This window comes from Oncorhynchus mykiss, chromosome 14 (genome assembly GCF_013265735.2).
Source record: "Oncorhynchus mykiss isolate Arlee chromosome 14, USDA_OmykA_1.1, whole genome shotgun sequence".
Classification (NCBI taxonomy): domain Eukaryota; kingdom Metazoa; phylum Chordata; class Actinopteri; order Salmoniformes; family Salmonidae; genus Oncorhynchus; species Oncorhynchus mykiss.
In genome coordinates this window covers 9,834,875-9,856,127 of record NC_048578.1, presented here as the reverse complement: position 1 = coordinate 9,856,127, position 21,253 = coordinate 9,834,875, and the positions used below count along the sequence as shown (strand labels likewise).

Below are 21,253 nucleotides of genomic sequence, written 5' to 3'. Positions count from 1 at the left end.
ATGGCAACGCTGGTTATCGCCCTGACAGTGTTGGCCTAGTCTAGCATGCTACGGCATGGGATGCTATAGCTGTAGCTGTTTACCAGCAGCTGCCTGCAGCAAAGCAGAGTGGCATTTGTTACAATATGTTCATAAGAGGTTATGTCATATTGGTCTTCATCCTTGGTAGGTCCTTTCTTTGACACAGAACGATACAAATGAAGCTGTTAAACTGAGCTCAGTATTTAAACATGTAATGATTGAGATCAGTGGTTCCCGAGTCCGGTCCTCAAGTACTCCCAACCGTAGCCCCGGACAAACACACCTCATTCAACTCATCAAGGGCTTGAAGTTGAGTCAGGCTGCTTGTCTGGGGCTACAATAAAAAAATGTGTACTGTTGGGGATACTCGAGGACTGGAGTCGGGAAACAATGATTTAGACAACGTTCCAAAAATGACTTTTAAAGAATGTCAATGTACTCACTCAGGATGCTACAGGTCTTATGTTTTAAGCTTTTTCCTCTATCAAAAAATGCTTATAAGGGGATTATACCTTACACTACAATCATTGCATGTGCCCCAAGTCCTGCCTCCTCTCACTCCCAAATTAGAAACTCATTAACTCTGATTAATCTTGATAGACTGGGGCGATTAATAAAAGGAGACAGCACTAATTGTTTGACCATATCTACAGAGAGACTGGTACACTGTATGTATGCATGGTCCTCAACCAACTGGGAGATGTGCACATCCCACATCTCCCAATCTCCGTGTGCTCGGCAGCACTGCACCCTACTGGCTAGAATATGTAACATCACCCAGTATGTGAGGAATCAGTGGTGATGTCATTGTGTACTGGCAGAGTGAAGGTGGCAGGCTGTGTGGTGCTGTCTGATGTAACTGTGTTCACAGTTTTAGAAGCACACGGCGCCGGGATCAGCAAGCGTCATCTGGGTGCCTTTGTATGGCAGCAGGCGGCACAATAGTACCCTGGCCTGCAGAGTCATACACTTCACACCCATCCCGTATACAAAACATACACAACACCAATGGTCCGGCAGTCCAATACATCTAGCTTCAGCATTACTGCCTCTCTCCATAGATCTATATTGCTGGTTGTACTCACAACTTGGCTTTGTACTGGTTTGCCTTTTATGGCACTGCTAATATTGATGCCCTATTGATGCCCTAATAGCTACTGTTATTGCCTGTGTGTGTACTGGGCTATAGGTTGTCCATGTAGACTCTCTTCCCACTCCCATGAGGCTGTGGCTGGGAGTGTAGTTAGTAGAACAGTGGAGATGCCCCTGGCCCAGTGGAGCTGCGAGGAGGCCACAGTAGACTGGCATTCTGGAGCACCACAGTAATTAATGGACCCTTGACAGGCTGGCACACTGCAGCAAACACAAAGCTGGTTTGCTAGCACATACAGACGCACGCACGCATACAAACACACACACACACACATGCGTCAGCCCTGGTAGGCTGGGTGACCATCTCTCTTTCTCCTCTCTTTCTTGACGCTCACCTCTCAAGTTGAAACCTGTTGCAATATTCATATTATTACCACTCCATATCATCACAGCAGCAGCCAGTTGACTTAACTTTGGTTATACTGTGTTTGTACCGTGTCTGTAAAATGTATATAGTAGGTGTAGACACCTTTCCTGCAGTCAAATGACTAAATCGCCTTATAGTGGCCTCAAGGATGAGATGTTATTCATATTTTTCATAATTTCATAATTAATAAACTTTTTTTTTTTAAATACACAGAAAATCCAGTGTTTCTACGTCAAACAGTTTTGTTATATATCAGTCTTATGTAATATATATATAAAGTGTAATATTGGGATGCAAACTCAAAATTGAATACATTTCAGCTTTATATCTGACATGGTACAGGTGTCTTCTTTTTTAAAGATTTTATTTTATATGTACAAAATTTACAAAAGTTTTGAGAATGACACAATTATTAATTTCCACAAAGTTTGCTGCCTCAGTGTCTTAAGATATTTTAGTCAGATGTTACTATGGAATACTGAAGTATAATTACAAGCATTTCATAAGTGTCAACGGCTTTTATTGACAATTACCTGAAGTTGATGCAAAGAGTCAATATTTGCAGTGTTGACCCTTCTTTTTCAAGACCTCTGCAATCGGCCCTGGCCTGCTGTCAATTATCTTCTGGGCCACATTCTGACTGATGGCAGCCCATTCTTGCATAATCAATGCTTGGAGTTGGTCAGAATTTGTGGGTTTTTGTTTGTCCACCCGCCTCTTGAGGATTGACCACAAATTCTCAATGGGATTAAGGTCTGGGGAGTTTCCTGGCCATGGACCCAAAATATTGATGTTTTATTCCCCGAGCCACTTAGTTAACACTTTTGCTTTATGGCAAGGTGCTCCATCATCCTGGAAAAGGCATTGTTCGTCACCAAACGTTTCCTGGATGGTTGGGAGAAGTTGCTCTCGGAGGATGTGTTGGTACCATTCTTTTCTCATGGCTGTGTTCTTAGGCAAAATTGTGAGTGAGCCCTTGGCTGAGAAGTAACCCCACACATGAATGATCTCAGGATGCTTTACTGTTGGCATGACACAGGACTGATGGTAGCGCTCACCTTGTCTTCTCCGGACAAGCTTTTTTCTGGATGCCCCAAACAATCGGAAAGGGGATTCATCAGAGAAAATGACTTTTCCCCAGTCCTCAGCAGTCCAAACCCTGTACCTTTTGCAGAATATCAGTCTGTCCCTGATGTTTTTCCTAGAGAGAAGTGGCTTCTTTGCTGCCCTTCTTGACACCAGGCCATCCTCCAAAAGTCTTCCCCTCACTGTGCGTGCAGATGCACTCACACCTGCCTCCTGCCATTCCTGAGCAAGCTCTATACTGGTGGTGCCCCGATCCCGCAGCTGAATCACCTTTAGGAGACGGTCCTGGCGCTTGCTGGACTTTCTTGGGCTCTCTGAAGCCTTCTACAGAACAATTGAACCGCTCTCCTTGAAGTTCTTGATGATCCGATAAATGGTTGATTTAGGTGCAATCTTACTGGCTGCAAAATCCTTGCCTGTGAAGCCCTTTTTGTGCAAAGCAGTAATGACGGCACGTGTTTCCTTGCAGGTAACCATGATTGACAGAGGAAGAACAATGATTCCAAGCCCCACCCTCCTTTTGAAGCTTCCAATTTGTTATTCGAACTCAATCAGCATGACAGGGTGATCTCCAGCCTTGTCCTCGTCAACACTGAAACCTGTGTTAATGAGAGAATCACTGACATGATGTCAGCTGGTCCTTTTGTGGCAGGGCTGAAATGTAGTGGAAATGTTTTTGGGGACTCAGTTCATTTGCATGGCAAAGAGGGACTTTGCAATGAATTGCAATTCATCTGATCACTCTTCATAACATTCTGGAGTATATGCAAATTGCCATCATACAAACTGAGGCAGCAGACATTGTGAAAATTATTAGTTGTGTCATTCTCAAAACCTTTGGCCACGACTGTAGATATATATACACTACTGATCAAAAGTTTGGGGTCACTTAGAAATGTTCTTGATTTTTAAAGAAAAGCAACAACAAAAAAGTCCATTAAAATAACATCAAATTGTGTAGATATTGTTAATGTTGTAAATGACTATTGTAGCTGGAAACGGCAGATTTTTTTTATAGAATATCTACATAGGCGTACAGAGGCTCACTATCAGCAACCATCACTCCTGTGTTCCAATGGCACGTTGTGTTAGCTAATCCAAGTAATTATAATTTTAAAAGGCTAATTGATCATTAGAAAACCCTTTTGCAATTATGTTAGCACAGCTGAAAACTGTTGTCTGATTAAAGAAGCAATAAAACTGGCCTTCTTAAGACTAGTTGAGAATCTGGAGCATCAGCATTTGTGGGTTTTGATTACAGGCTCAAAATGTCCAGAAAGAAAGGACTTTCTTCTGAAACTCGTCAGTCTATTCTTGTTCTGAGAAATGAAGGCTATTCCATATGAGAAATTGACAAGAAACTGAACATCTCGTACAACGCTGTGTACAACTCCCTTCACAGAACAGCACAAACGGGCTCTAACCAGAATAGAAAGAGGAGTGGGACGCTCCAGTGCACAACTGAACAAGTACATTGTGTCTAGTTTGAGAAACAGACACCTCACAAGTCCTCAAATGGCAGCTTCATTAAGTAGTACCCGCAAAACACCAGTCTCAACATCAACAGTGAAGAGGCGACTCCGGTATGCTGGCCTTCTAGGCAGAGTTCCTCTGTCCAGTGTCTGTGTTCTTTTGCCCATCTTAATCTAATATATGGCTTTTTCTTTGCAACTCTGCCTAGAACGTCAGCATCCCGGAGTCGCCTCTTGTCCCTGTTGGGGGCCACTTATCCTATGGCAGGATTATTGATGGGCAGAGCATGGGACAAAACACAGGGTTTTATGGCCATTGATACAGATTGATACACATACACACATACATACAGTACTGTCTAAGTTACAAGTCTTAAGTGTACTAGTTAATATATTTAGAAATTGTAGGCCTACTTTGAGAGGTCATACTATTACAGACTTTCAGTAAGTCTGATTTTTAAAGTGCAGGTTATTGCCAACTTCAATGGCAAGCCTGCAACAACAATGTAAGGCTGGTCACTTGCCCCATCTAGTGTTCATCTGGTGTTCAGGATCTGCTTATGCTTTTGCCTCAAGGTATCTACCTACAGTCCTCTAACTCCACTCTGGACCTCGAACCAGTTCCACTGCTATTGTTCATTGTTCCTAATCAGGGACTGATTTAGACCTGGGACACCAGGTGGGTGCAATTAATTATCAGGTTGAACAGAAAGCCAGCAGGCTCCAGACCTCGTAGTGTAAGAGTTGAATACTCCTGTCCTACGGTATACAAGAGAATCACATTCACCACAGTTTAGGCCTTCAATATATTAGCCATCGCAATGAATGACGCTTGTCTTAGAGAGTTTGATCAACAATGATCTCATTTTCTTCTATACTTTATGTACATTAAGTAAGTTCATCCTCTATCTGTCATTTCTCATAAAACATGGAAGATGGTCATTTAATGTAAGAACATTTGAATCATGTCTTCAAGTTGGCCTGATTCAATTATCTTCTGTGTTTGATTGCCCTTTATCTATGGCAGTTTATGTGATAAAGCATAAATTGGAAAGCCAATTTCAATACCACTGTATCAGTTTGTTAAAAATCTCTCTTGTGTCCAGAACAACAGAGCTTCCATGTAAAAAAAATAAAAATACAACTGCTAATGCGTATTGTCATCATTGATGTACGTCGATGCATTTCAGTGGAAAGTGGACAGGGCCTGCATAACCATTTTACCCGGCACATTAAAGGATCGTTTTACATCCATGTTGCTGTAATATGAGAGGAAACTATTCTCTGCTCTAGGCAGGAAGTACATTCTCTACGAGCAATTTCGACCCCTTTTCTTCATTTTCGACTCAGAGAGCCTGCAGCAGTTTAGTGTCAACACTCCAAACCAACAAGACCTCCAAATGCATCTTTAATGAGTATTTCAGAGCGTCATAATGGCATGTCACTAATGCCCGTCTGTTAATGATCTTCTTCTCCATCTTCTGCCGGCCCCGCCTTGACGCTTTCTCCGTCTACGCCTTTGACAGTTCTTTGAATTATCTGGTTTAAACTTTTGTAGCATCTCCTTGCTTTCAATCCAAAATCTGTCGGCTATTGTTCGTATTGAGGACACTTTTCTTGGCTTCAGTTATGCATAGAAGCAAGACTTTTCCCTTGAGGAAATCTGCGTCGGGTAGGCTGTGCTTCTCCTTTCCAAGTGTTCCTGTACATTGTCTTCCGTTTGTTTGACTTCTAGGGACATAGCCTACTTTCTGATGTACTTGATGTGGAATATGCCCCATATCGCGAGTATACGAATATCCTATTTACTTTGTGTTTTGCTGCATGATCTGTGGCGGAACAAGGGTGTTATTGACAGAGGCGCACAACCTGGCGCTGGAGCTGTCCATGGTGTTGAAGGAAGATGGCCTGGGCGATAGAAGTGCTGTAGAACTCTATCATACAGAACTTGTCTTGAGGTCAAACGCTTATTATATTTAGTTGATGTGTAGCCTAGGATGTATAATAGCATACTTGCTAAAACTGATGCATAGAATTCAAAATGTAACTTTTTGTGCATATCAATGGTAGTAAATATATCGGTAATATGTTTGTTTTTTTAACGATGTTGAAAGATTATCTATTTTGATCGCACTGGTTAATGTTAATGGTAGTTCAAGTTTGAAAATGTAGCCTATAACCTACAGTACCTTTTACTGTTAAATATGTCGGCTATCGGCATACTCTGGAGCCTTGAGTGTTTCCAGAAACCGGCTTTTATTATTGTCTATTCCCTCTATGATTGTATATAGATGCCTAATTGAGATGATTGGGTAATAGTCTATTTCTTTGTAATTGAAGCAACAGTTTCGTCCTCATTTTTCTTTGTATTTTTTAAATATGGTCATTGGTGTCCGTGTGTGGCAGTGTATGCAGTAGAGCCTAATGTACAACGCTATTGATCTGTGAATCATATCAGATGTAAAGTTTGTGTACGGCAGCTTCAGATCTGGACTGTAGGTGGCGCCCATGTGGAGGCTTTGATTTCCGATGTGAACCACGGAGAGGAAACAGAGGGAGGGGAGGCTGAGGAGAAGTAGACTACTGCTGTTTCTGCAGGGAGTTGTTGACAGTAGCCTTGTCAGTGAGGGGGTGCTGTCTCAATACAGACGTTTGATCTTGCAGTTGATGCAATAACAGGACATGACTCCTGTCCTGTCATAGCCTACTGTCTTGTCGTGAGAGAGTTTGTTCGATCGCTTGTCATCCAAAATAGTAGCCTATCAGTTTCACAGAGTTGCGAGCGATTTATGATTTTACGTAGGCAAGTAAAATGTAGATGACTGTGTTCAGTTGCTCTCGTGTTTATCCTCAACATCGTTGTCATCCTCATATTTTTCATTGTAAATAACCTATCATGCCAGATCAACAGAAGTTGAAGTGCCCCTCAGTGCAAGGCAAACTGGCAGAGGCCACACTGCCATGGCAACGCGTTGGTGAAAAATGTGGGGGTGCGAGCTTCCTGTTGTTGCCAAACGCTCATCTCCTCGCCCTGCTCTAAGGACAGACAGACAGGATGTGGAATATTGTTGATGGATCAGTCTCTGCTCGAGTCTAATTGATTCCATCACCCAGTGTTGTTGTTTTCTGCCAGTGGCTGCATTCAGGGTTTTCTTCACCTGACCAAGTGTGTCGGGGGCAGAGTTATAGCCCAATCCATCTCCAACTTTGTCAGGGCTTTGCCCACACTCCAAGTCATTGGTCACTGTATCTCGCACTTGAGCACCATGGTCATGTTTGTTTGGGTCTCTTCCACACAGTCCTGCCTGGCTAGTGGAGCAGTCAGTGTTGTTGTCCAAGGTACTGCAGTGGAGCTTGCACTTGCAGGTCCCGTTCTTATCTCATACACATGGTTTAAAGTGCTATAATTATTGCAGGAACCATTGTTAATTGCACAATTACTGATCACAATGACTGACCACAACCACACAACTACTGACCACATAGCTACTGACCACAACTATTGACCACAACCACACAACTACTAACCACAACTACTGACCACAACCACTGACCATAACTGACCACAACCACACAACTACTAACCACAACTACTGACCATAACTACTGAACCACACAACTACGGAACCACACAAATACTGACCACACAACTACTGAACCACAAGCACACATCTACTGACCACAAGCACACAACTAATGACCACAACTACAGACCACAACTACTGACCAGAAACACACAGCTACTGACCACAAACAAAAAACTACTGACCTCTCAACTACACAACCACACAACTACTGACAACACAACTACTGAACCACAACCTACTGAACCAAACAAAAACAAAAAGCTACTGACCACACAGCTACTAACCACAGCTACTGACCACAACCACACAGATACTGACCACAACTACTGACTACAACGACTGACCACAACCACGCGACTACTGACCACAATTACTGACCAGAAACACACAACTACTGACCAAAAACACACAACTACTGAATCCACACAACTACTGACCACATAACTACTGACTACAACTACTGACCACATCCTACTGAACCAAACAACTACTGACCACATCCACACAATTATTGACCATAACTACTAAAGCACACAACTACTGAAACACACAACTACTGACTAGACAACTACTGAACCACACAACTACTGAACCACAACCACACAGCTACTGACTACACAACTACTGAACCACACAACTACTGAACCACAACCACACAGCTACTGACCACAACCACACAACTACTGACCACAAACACACAACTACTGACCACAACCACACAACTACGGACCACAACCACTGACCATAACTGACCACAACCACACAGCTACTAACCACACAACTACTGACCACAACCACACAACTACTGACCACAACTACTGACCACAACCACACAACTACTGACCACAACTACTGAACCACACAACTACTGAACCACACAAATACTGACCACACATCTACTGAAACACAAGCACACATCTACTGACCACAAGCACACAACTAATGACTACAACGACTGACCACAACTACAGACCACAACTACTGACCAGAAACACACAGCTACTAACCACAAACAAAAAACTACTGACCTCTCAACTACTGAACCACTCAACTACACAACCGCACAACTACTGACCACACAACTACTGAACCAAACAAATACTGACCACAACCACTCGACTACTGACCACAACTACTGAACCACACAACTACTGACCACACAACTACTGAACCACAACCACACATCTACTAACCACAAAACGACTGACCACAAACAAAAAACTACTGACCACACAGCTACTAACCACAAAACGACTGACCACAAACAAAAAACTACTGACCACACAGCTACTAACCACAACCACACAGATACTGACCACAACTACTGACTACAATGACTGACCACAACCACACAACTAATGACCACAACTACTGACCAGAATTACTGACCAGAAACACACAACTACTGACCACAAACACACAACTATTGAATCCACACAACTACTGACCACACAACTACTGACTACAACTACTGACCACATCCTACTGAATCAAACAACTACTGACCACAACCACACAGCTACTGACCACAACTACTAAAGCACACAACTACTGACTACACAACTACTGAACCACACAACCACTGACCACAACCACACAACTACTGACCACAAACACACAACTACTGACTACAACTACTGACCACAACCACAAAACTACTGCCCACAACTACTGTCCACAACTACAGACCACAACCTAAAAAGGACTGACCACAACTACTGACCACTACATACCACAACCACACAACTACTGACCACAATACAATGACTGACCAAAACAAATGACCATAACTACTGACCACAACTACTGACCACAACTATTGACCACGGCCACACAACTACTGACCACAACTACTGAGACAAACAACTAATGTCCACAACAACACAACAACTGAGCACAACTACCCAACTACTGACCACAACCACACAACTACTGACCACAACTACTGACCACAACCACACAACTGCTGACCACACAACAACTGAACCACACTATTGACCACAATTACTGACCACAACAACACAATTACTGACCACTACTACTGCTCTGGTCTGCACTAGCTCTGGTCCAGCTTTGGTCCTGGGCATAGCTAGCTAGCTCTGGTTCGCATTAGCAAGGGTCTAGCTTTGGTCCGCACCACAAAGTATTACTTAATGTGCATACATTTACATATAATACCCACCAACAATAATTTTAACTCTTGAAACGTTCAAGCTAGAGACACTAAACTAACTTTAACTTGTTCCGGCTATCCTAACTGCCAACTCTTTAAAATCTTTACCAACTTTAACTATATATATTTGCATTGATTTGCAGAAAATAACTGACCAACAGTAACTTTTAAACCTTAATAGCTAGAGATATCAAAACAATATTCTCAGGTTAAGGCTATTCTAACTTCAAATTCTAAAATAACTTGTATCAACTGTAACTATATAAATGTGCAAAAATAACCCACCAAGGGTAACTCTTGAATCTTTTAAGAGACACCAAAACAATGTTCACATGTTCAGGCATTCCTATCCAATCAATCAATCAGCCAGTCAGCCAATATAACCCGTCGCTACCATTACTACTGCAGTCACTACCACTACTATAACTTATTTAAAAACAAGAAGTACTTGAAAAAATCTAGCAATACACCAAATTGTCTTCAGAAAATGTACTTTTGTAGTTGTATATTGACAATGCATGATAAGGAAGCTGTGTTTTGTATTAATTAGGGTAGACTGTGATTTACTGCAAGTGATATCATTTCATCTGAAAAATATATATGAATCTTTTGTATGACAACTTTTTTAATGAATCTTTCGTATGTTTAATGGTTAGGCGTAATTGGCATACTCATTGAATGGTTATTGAATAAATGAAGGGACAGAGTGAGAGAGGGTACCAGAATCTTACGCCCCCACGCCAGTTCTGCGCCTGGGTAGTATGCTCCCTCAGAGCACAGCAGTATAGCCGAGACTGTACCATGCACTAGGGTCTGATTCTGCATTTGAATGAAGAGCTTTATTTCATTAACTATTGTCACCACGCTTGAACAAGAGAGGAAAAACTAACGGAATCTCCATAATACCTAGTCTCTCTCACCTCACCCGTCGCTACATATTAAACAGGTTTAGTACCAGCAGGGTTTTGCCAGTGACGAGGGAGATTAATTTACCAAAAAGAGAAGAGAAAAAAACATCAGCATTGGAATGTTTCTCTCTGTGTTCTCTAACAGGTGTTTTTCTGTCTGCGCATTTAGCGCCGTTCAAGACCACCTGCCTCTGCGCCACTCTTGATGTGCACGGTCCATGCTTTTGTGGGATGGTTCAAACCGGCTTTTTAGGGGAACAATGCTGCGCGTATTTAGTTATGATGCTGAGGAAATGACACAGTTGGAGGATCAATACCTCGCGCTCTGGTAAACTATATGTGCTGCATGAGAGTGGAACTTATTTTTTCCGGAGATAAGATGCACCATTACCAAGCTACCCCCAACAAAACCATCAGACAAATTATACATTTACAGAACATATAATTGCCAGAATTTTGAAGAAGAGTGGAGGTACTTTTTTATGCACTGACTGCATTTTTTAAATGCAGAATGTCATGTTTTTTGCACAATTAACGAATAATAACTGCGCTTTGCATTTGAGGACTATTTGGATGACCACTGCGCCTTGAGTAAGATTTTAAAGTAGAAGTCCTACGGTCGGGAGGAAGAGGTAGAGGCGAAACATTTTTTTATAGTTTCCTCGGGAAACCCGTCAAACTGGCCATGGCTGCAGCGATAGCCAGCTCCCTTATTCGGCAGAAAAGGCAGGCGAGGGAGCGGGAGAAATCTAATGCCTGCCGCTGCGTTAGCAGCCCGAATAAGACAAAGCAATGCGAGAACAAACCCAGTCGGTTGTCTATGTTCTCTCGGGTCAAACTCTTCGGCTCCAAGAAGAGGAGACGGAGGCGACCAGGTCTGGTTTGGATATACTTTCATTAGACCATCACAATCAAAATCCATATGTTTGATTATTGTTGCCATTTCTTTGTTTCATCACTTTCACCAACTCTGCTCTGTGCACCAAATATTAGGGGAACTGGGCAAACGAAGTGGCTATATAGGATAACAGTACAATTATTAGATTTGAGAGATATATATAAACCTTTAGAGCCCAGCAAAGACAGTGAGTAAGTATCCTATAGATATGTGTTTTTGTTCATTTAGTTGGATTTATGACATTTCAGACTGTACTTAACGACCTAAGGCAGGATTCCCCAACTGGCGGCCTGCCACCACTGATTTTAATTGGCCCCCCAAGTTTTCTAGTCTTTTTTTAAATTGTTGGACATAATTATTTTAAACCTTGCATACATTTGTATAGGATCACGTGTCTCTCTATTATGTGTGGGAATAATTTTGAACAGATTTCCAAAATTAAAATCACTTGGAGCTGATTTGCTGGTGTTTATCCAGTCTTTTATGTATTAGTAAAATATTATATCCTGTTTGGGCTTCTTGCCGTCAATTTGCAGTCTACAAATTATATGTAATTATGTTCCGGACCCCTGACCATCCGCTCAGGAAACAACCGGCCTGTGGCTGAATCTAGTTGATGATCCCTGACCTAAAGGATATGCTATATTGGTGTTTCATACCTCAATGTCTGCTCATGTAATCCCAGGTGGACCAGGACAATGGAGCCAGCTAAGCAGGTTTAATGCATAACAAAAGCCCACTGGGTTTGTGGTCTTTACATATCATTACCATTCTTCTGTCTATTGTGATGAATCCACAATGAGCAAGCTTCAAAAAAGCCTCTAAAAGGCTATGCAGATATGTTGCTTTGAAGTACTATAATGGGACACAGGGTGTACAGTAAACACCCAGCATTTGAAGTACTATAATGGGACACAGGGTGTACAGTAAACACCCAGCATTTGAAGTACTATAATGGGACACAGGGTGTACAGTAAACACCCAGCATTTGAAGTACTATAATGGGACACAGGGTGTACAGTAAACACCCAGCATTTGAAGTACTATAATGGGACACAGGGTGTACAGTAAACACCCAGCATTTGAAATACTATAATGGGACACAGGGTGTACAGTAAACACCCAGCATTTGAAGTACTATAATGGGACACAGGGTGTACAGTAAACACCCAGCATTTGAAGTACTATAATGGGACACAGGGTGTACAGTAAACACCCAGCATTTGAAGTACTATAATGGGACACAGGGTGTACAGTAAACACCCAGCATTTGAAGTACTATAATGGGACACAGGGTGTACAGTAAACACCCAGCATTTGAAGTACTATAATGGGACACAGGGTGTACAGTAAACACCCAGCATTTGAAGTACTATAATGGGACACAGGGTGTACAGTAAACACCCAGCATTTGAAGTACTATAATGGGACACAGGGTGTACAGTAAACACCCAGCATTTGAAGTACTATAATGTGACACAGGGTGTACAGTAAACACCCAGCATTTGAAGTACTATAATGGGACACAGGGTGTACAGTAAACACCCAGCATTTGAAGTACTATAATGGGACACAGGGTGTACAGTAAACACCCAGCATTTGAAGTTTAACACATTTTCATTATGTATTACACTTTCTATTTTGGGATTTTAAAACGGAGGGGGGGGGGGGGGGGGGGGGGGGATCCAGGGACATTTCCTGTACAGCCAATGCAGTATAGTGGATGTACTTCAAAGCAGTGCTCTAACCGAAAACAGATAAGGAATCCCAAGGGAGCTCTAAGAGTCCCTGAGTGGCCCATGCAGTCTATTTCTCAGAGGCCCGATTAATATAGTAATGAAGGCTTAGCACCCACTGCAGCTTACAGCACCTAGCCACAGCCAGGGAGCCACGCAATAGTCAGACAAACCTCAGTCTGCGTTTGACCATTAGCTTCTAACATCTCCTAACATTAGCTGGGCTTTTGATCATGGGGCTCCTAACATCTCCTAACATTAGCCTTGCTAGATCCCAGCCCTACCATATGGCTGGTTCTCTGTGATGTTTACATGGCTACTTGAACCTGGCTCCTGGTTAATGAGCACCGCCAAGGTTTGTTGAGCGTGACTCAGCCCTGTACTTTCAGACCTAAACGAGCTCCAGTTAATTCCTCTCCCATCAAGTTCACAGGCTGTTTTCTAAGTGCATTAGGGAGGTGGGAGTGGAGGAGGGTGCGTCGCTACGGAGCCGGGGCTAAGCTACCCTGCAGTGTTTCATCAGAACTGGACACACACCATGATACCACCCAGTACCCTCTATCATCACCCCTCATCCCCACCCTGAGGTGGGATGGGAAGTCGGAAAGGGACGAGGACAGGCAGTGTGTGGCTTACGTAACACATGTGGAGCCTCAGCGGCAGCAGAGAGGTTTTAGCGTGTTTGGGTGTGAGAGGAGGTCCCTGAGCATGTCTCCTGGTAGAAAAGGCAGCGCACTGAATTCACCTTATGGTGCCTTTCCCTGTCTCCGATACATACTGTACCTTTGTGGATGTGTGTTTTGGAGGTAGCGTGGACATTTTCAAATAAATAAGTCTTCTAAGCATTCTCCTCCTCCAATCCCCACATATGCATTCAATGCTAACATTGAAGAACATGCCTTATTACATGAAACCAGATGGCTACAGTACACAGCATCACACTCAGATTACTTAGGAAAAATAGACTGACATTTTGGTGAAAAACCCTGCCTTTGAAAAGGACGTCAGCCTCCTCCTGTATTGGTCTTGAAAGGTTCAGATAATAGGGAGCTAGCGGTGCTAAAAAAATAGTCAAAGCATGCGTATCGGCCAGGCGGTAACCTTTGTGAGGGTAGAAATGGCAGGATTGAAAGGTAAGGCAGGTGAATGGGAGGATGAAATGTGTGGTAAACCACAGTAAAGGACACTCCTCTAGGGACAGGGACATGGAAAAAGTCAAATGTCAAGATTGTGTAATCATTAACACGCCAGTTCCAGGTTTATTAACTAATGATATTGGTAATCTAATTGGCTAGTAGAATTTGTACTTTTTAAGAGTGTGCTCTAAGTTGTCCAGGAACACTTTAGTTACATAGGATCTACTTTCTAACGCGGTCCACCCCCCTCGGCAGTATTAAATATAATTTCACCATATTGATTGGATGATTTGTACTGCATGCTGTCAGCAAGCTTTGCATAGTCTGGGTTATATCTACTGATTGCTAGCCTCAAGCAGGTGTCCAGGTGATCATCTGTTAGAGTGGACCGGTATTTTGACTTGATGAGTCCATTGATGCGCCCAGTCATGGCTGGTGCTCCGTCTGTAGTTAAGGACACAAGTTTGTAAATAAGTAACTGAGTGCTATTAATAGAGTCCTTGAATGCCACAAAAATGTCCTCCCCTCAAGTTTTTCCTTTCAGCGATGTGATTTTGAGCAGCTCCTCTTTGGCAGTCATATATTCAAACACCATTCTGATGAAAATGCACAACTGAGATGGGTCGATCACGTCTGTCGACTCGTCAAATCGAAGTGAAAAGAACATGCGCTCGTTTGTCTTTTTTAAGATGCTCCCTCAAATCCTCATCCATCATTTCACAGCGCTGTATAACAGTATTTCTGGATAGCTGAGCATTCTTAACAGCGGAAATGATTTCTGATTTATTTTTAAATCATCAAACGATGATTCTGCTGCATTTAAAAAGGTCTCTTTTACCATTTCGGTTTCTTGTGCTTTGCTAGTATATGACGCAGTTGTGGCTGCCTTTGATTTTGATTTGGGCCTTCGATCGATTGCTGGGCAGATAGTTGAGACTTCAACTCTTTTACTTTTCTCATACGTAGTTCACTTTTAGCTGGAAAGTCACTTTCATATTTCTTGTGAACCGTTTTGAAATGCCTCTCGACATTTCCCTTCTTAGCAAGAGCTACGTTTGAATGGCAGATCGGACACACACATTTTGAATTTGTTGTGGTGAAAAAATGATCTTCCTCCCACTCACTGTGAAAGTGGTAGATTTTCGGTTTCTTGCTGCTTGGTCCAGCAGTCATAATGTATTAAAAACGTTCACCGCAACTTCATAGAAAAAAAAGTTGAAAAAAACAACTACCACTGGAACAACAAAGAATATTCTGTTACAGGTCTGTTACAGGTCTCGCAAGCGTGGAAATGTAAACGTACTAACTTCAGACGGTTGCTATGGTAGCGACAGTTGGGGAAAAAACATCTAGCAACTATAGTGCCGCGGGTTCGTCCAATTTGATGTCAATCAAGCAGTTAAAAAAAATATTTTGTCTGTGTAGTAATATTCGAGAAAGAAGCTAACCGGTAAGCAAAACATACAGTGCATCAGAACTGTGGACCCCATTATTTTTAAGCAGACTTGATGGTAATGCTGTGAATTGCCAAAATATATATTTTTAGTGGAAACATTTTGAGAACTTTTATGCAGTCTACTAGAAAGAAGTTTGCGATCGAGGATCGTCGTCCTGGGCACCAATGGCATAGATAGACAGAAATTATTTTCCATTACACCAGAAAATAAAGATGCATACCCCAATTCTTAAAACATGGCATTTTTTGCTAGGGAACACACAAACATCATATAGACAGTTGACATTTAAGCAATGCTTATCCTAGATTATTATTTACTCTAACTCTTAAACACATATTCTTATTTTAGTCCTCTCCGGTGTAGCCACATTCCCCTTTGGAATAAACCAATACTTCCTTTGTAGTCTCTCTAGTCAGGAACTGTTTGCTCATACACCAGTATCCATGGCTAGAACTTATAGATGTCAGCAGGGATGTGTTTGCACTGGTCTCTTGAGCCTTTGGAGAGCTGAGAATGTGGCTATGCTGGGTCTATTGGGAGCAGAACTGGGGGACTGGTTAGTTACTGTAGTCTACAGCTTAGCGTGCCAGGCTTCTATAGGATAGGATCTCTTGTTATAAGATACATGGCTGGTGGATGGGTAAATAAGGCATCTTGATAACAAAAGTTACATCAGCATCTTGATAGCAGAACTTAGATCAGCATCTTGATAACAGAACTTACATCAGCATCTTGATAACAGAATTGACATCAGCATCTTGATAGCTGAATTTACATCAGCATCTTGATAACAGAATTTACATCAGCATCTTGATACCAGAATTTACATCAGCATCTTGATAACAGAACTTAGATCAGCATCTTGATAACAGAATTTACATCAGCATCTTGATGCAACTTTGATGCAAAATCAGAGCCTGTTTCCAATCTCACACTCCCCCTCTCTTCCCCTCCCTGTTTTCCCTCCCCCTCTCTCTCCTCCCCTCAGAACCCCAGTTGAAGGGGATCGTGACGAAGCTGTACAGTCGACAGGGCTTCCACCTGCAGCTGCAAGCAGATGGCACCATCGACGGGACGAAGGAGGAGGACAATGGCTACAGTAAGTCTCCTCTCCTCCGTGCCACCAGGGATGTGTATTCATTAGGGCACACCATAGCAAAACATTTTGCAACGCAAACTGAAAATAAGAAAGAAGCATTTCTTATTGGACAAGTTCATGTTGTCCCTTTTATTTATTTTTTGGTGGTGTCAAATTTAATACAAACCTATCAATCTAACTAGCCCATCTTCTCACCATCCTGTTTCTCTGTACATATAAACACTGTCAACGGGAAGTTACTGTGCATCAACACACAGTAAAGAGTGCTACGACACAATACATCAAGGAGACACTTCCTTGCTGATTCAGTTTCAAAGAAGAAGCACAGCTTTGATCTGTACACTCTGCATACTGTACTAAGTCGTTGCTGACATTCTTTCTAGCTCGGATCACATTTGAGATCTCTCCCTTGCTACAGATATTTACTGCGTATCTCCTCGCTCGCTCATACAGATATACTTATTTAGTTCAGTCTATTTGTATCCCTAATCGGAATTAGAATTCCTAAGGCTTTCCAAATCCTTTGAGATTTCAACTGAACAATAGCAAAGAAAGTGGTTGATGGCAATAATATGGAGCATTAGATTGTGCTTAGGCAGACTGATAGTATTATGGCCTCAGTACAGTTGATTGGCTTTTTTTAATCTCTTACATACCTCCTTTAGTAACAGCAGGTTTTCTGTAATCCACACAGTATTGATAATTCACTATCATTAATCCCACTGCTCAGGGTGCCCTGATTTTCTATGGGCAGATTAAAGTAGAGATTGATAGTTAAAAAAATACAGCATGCATTCAACAGGCCCAAACACAATCCAATGCAAGTGGATAGATATAAATTAGATAGACAAGACTGATGGATATTTGAGGGCTCTGCGCATGGGATCCCTTTGTTTTCTGTGCAGGCTGTTAGAGATGCACTCATCCTGATTGCCACATAGTGACTATTGACTGACAGCTGCTCATGCTCTGTTATGCCAGGACTGTTATTGCTGGCAACAGTATTGGATTTCCAATAATTTTATGTCATTAGGTAGGTCTCCATCCAATTGGTGACATATATTCATGTGAATATTCTCAAATCTGCATAAAAACGATCAAATCTGCACAGTAAACAAGAGGTGTGTTTCCATCAAATTAATTTGTTATGGATTAAAGGCTGTGCGTGATGTTTTAGTGCACGTAAAGAATAACTTGTGCTGTTAAATTCCCATGTACCGAATAAAGAATTTATGTCAAATGGGTTTCCATCGCATTTTTAACTCTATTGGTTGTTTTGTCAATAAGAAAATGGCTTTATATAGCCAATGTGCCTACTCTGGTCCTGGCATGTGCACTCTAGCCAACAGCTCTCAGATACAGTGATGAGATTATTATGGATAATGGCGAGATCATTTTTATTTGTCAAACTGCAGCCAGGCATGGATCATCCTGTCACCAGAACAAGACCCTCAATATTTATTGGAAAGGAGCATCAAGCTCATCGCCATGCACTTTCACAACCCTGTGAAGTTCATCCTAATTTATCTGTGGCCTAATAAACTGCATGCTTTCCCGAGTCGTAATGGGAGGACCACACAACATATAATCGCTTCACTCTAAGTTTACGTCATAGGATGGTTATTATATCAATATTTGCGCGAAAAGCCATTTCCACCGCCATTTCTCACATAACTTTTACAGACGCAAAAAGATCCCACCTTGTCTTGCGTATTTTGCTTTGACATTTGGAAAGTTTACCGACAAATTTGCTGTTTGAAAGGTTGGATGGAAACTTGGTTATTATGACACTTCTCAGTACAAAAACAAACATTAAGATAAGAGGTCACTAGCTATGTTTCCATTAACTTGTCCAGAGATTTTTTTGTCCATATTTAGAGAGTTTGCATAGAACAAATATATTAGATAATTTCCCGCTATGGTGTGTTTCCATCTAACAATCTTGTGTCGATAAAAACAGATGGACATAACAACATCACACCTAAAAAAATAAAAAAATAATCAAAAACCCAGTGTCGAATAAAAATGTAGTGGTTGAAGTGTTTCCATGACCCAATTATCCCAATTTGCATTAATAAATAGGTTACAGCCTGTACGCCCTCCCACCTATCGGTGTCATGTCTCAAGTAGCCCGCTAAAGCCTGCAGAAAAATTGGCTGGTGAAACCTGTATCCAGCCAACCAGAAAAACAAGGCGAAACAATTCAGCCATTCTTGAAAGTCAGGAAAGGGATCCTGGAAAGAAACATTATTTTTCTAGTTGAAAAATAGATTTCGAAGAGTGGAACATTATAGTTACGTGTTGACGTCCTGTGCCCCGTGTGTACCTTAAACATTATTCAACAATACATTTAAGTTTCGATTATAATTTTGTCGCAATAAAGAAAGCTTGACAAAATAAAAATCCATCCCTGTCAAACGGATTAAAAAAAAATGTTTTCGATCTTTAGATAATGTCTCCTATATCTGCCGTTGCCATTACACGTGTTGCAACGCTTTTTGGGCGACGTTGCTTTTGTCAAGTAAACCTGGGTCAATGGAAACCTGCCTACTGACAGCTGTTGTTATAGGAACACAGTCCTACCCTGTCTTGATAACCGCTTTACCAGAGTTGCCTTGGCAGAGTGTTAGGTAGACTATTACCAGTCCCAGAGCGCCATGCCCTCACAGCGTTGGCGCGACTCCGGAGCTTCCCGCTCGGCACCCGTGCCTCAGATGGCGCCATGTGGTTTGTCGTCAGGGCACTGATGTCATACAGTACCTGCCGCTGCCTGCATCACCATCACCCCGACACTAAACGACTGTCGCATTGTGGGAGACTGTAAATTAGCCCCGACTATATTAAATTAGTCACTTAAACCAGATGACACTTCTATCCCACAAATTAACACCCCTTCTGTGCAGCCTGCCTGTCAGCCGCAGCAATAAATGACTCGGTAATCGTCTGGTTTTAATATGTTGCCTTCTCTGGAGGAGAGAGGGAGGAGAGATGAAGGAGATATGAATAAAATAGAAGGGAGAGAGCTGGTTTATAGAAGAGAGACCAAACACAACACAATCACTGGAGGCACAACACATATCCACTCCCTTTTCTCGTAGTGCTAGTGAGATAGAGCCATTAACAGTTACCTATTGATATAAGTTATGTAACAATTGGCATGCTTTTCCCAACCAAAACAGTTACATTTGGGAGAGACAAATTATAGAGCCTGGTCGAATAGGAAGGGGAGAAAAGGGAAGCCGTTTGCACCCATCCAAAAATAGAGTTGTTAGGCGCTGGGTGCTCTTGTCTCCATGGTGACGGCAGCATAGTCCTCTTGGTGCTACTGGTGTCTTGTGATGGTGGGGAGGACCTACTCAAACGCACGCACACCCACAAGTCTTCTAACATTGCTGCGGTAGCACCCTTATGAATATACAGCAGTGTTGGTTGATGTTTACCAAATTCAGAGCAGTCCAATTTTTTTGCTTTACCTGAGCAGGTCATTTTTGAGCCATAGAATTATTCGACATATCAAAATAATATTACTAATCAGGCAGCCCTCATTAAAGGCAAATTAATAACAAGTGTTGAGTCAATAAATCCCTCCTACATGAAAACAATGTTTTTATACATTGTAGCACAAGTTTTTAGCTCTTTATGATCTGAACATTATGCTAAATACCACCCATGCACACTAATTTGTTTCCAAAGGGACTCTGATTCATGACATTCTTAAAGGCAATTCACCCACCCCTTTCTCCTCACTGTCACAACAATGAGTTAAAGAGACAGACCCTAATCTTGTATAATAACAGCCAAAGAACACTGCTCAATCAATCGGGTTATACCCTTCAGCCAAGATTCACACACATCGATCTAATTGGCTAATTAATGACCAGGGCTTGGGAGGCGAAGCCTGTGTCGTCAGGTAGATTTGAATCTGTTGGTCCCTTTCTCTGTACGTTGAGACCAGAACAGTAATGTTAATGCTGATGATCTGAGCTCTGCCCGTTGAGCCTGGGTTCAGTAGCACTGCCTTGTTCCTTCATGATCATCTCCTATGGAGAATGGTTCTCGGACATGCGGTACAGAAACAGAAGGTTTGAAGTAGAACAATACAATAAAATGTATTTAAAAATAAAGTAGTTACAGTCTCCTATGAGGCCCGAGCATGTCTCT

The 21,253-nt window shown here is 42.0% G+C and overlaps 1 protein-coding gene across 5 annotated transcripts in view; it reads left to right on the top strand.

The window, feature by feature from the left end:
- The window catches only part of LOC110488756 (fibroblast growth factor 13), a 202,976-nt gene that overhangs the window by 150,231 nt on the left and 31,492 nt on the right, over positions 1-21,253 (top strand). For 3 of the 5 annotated variants that reach the window (XM_036942898.1, XM_036942897.1, XM_036942900.1), the window contains one exon: positions 16,982-17,092. In XM_036942898.1, coding sequence (XP_036798793.1) covers positions 16,982-17,092 — 111 coding nt within the window. Of the gene's footprint in view, positions 1-5,574; positions 5,771-10,647; positions 11,642-16,981; positions 17,093-21,253 lie in introns of those variants that run through there. The other 2 variants (XM_036942901.1, XM_036942899.1) reach the window with 2 other exon arrangements.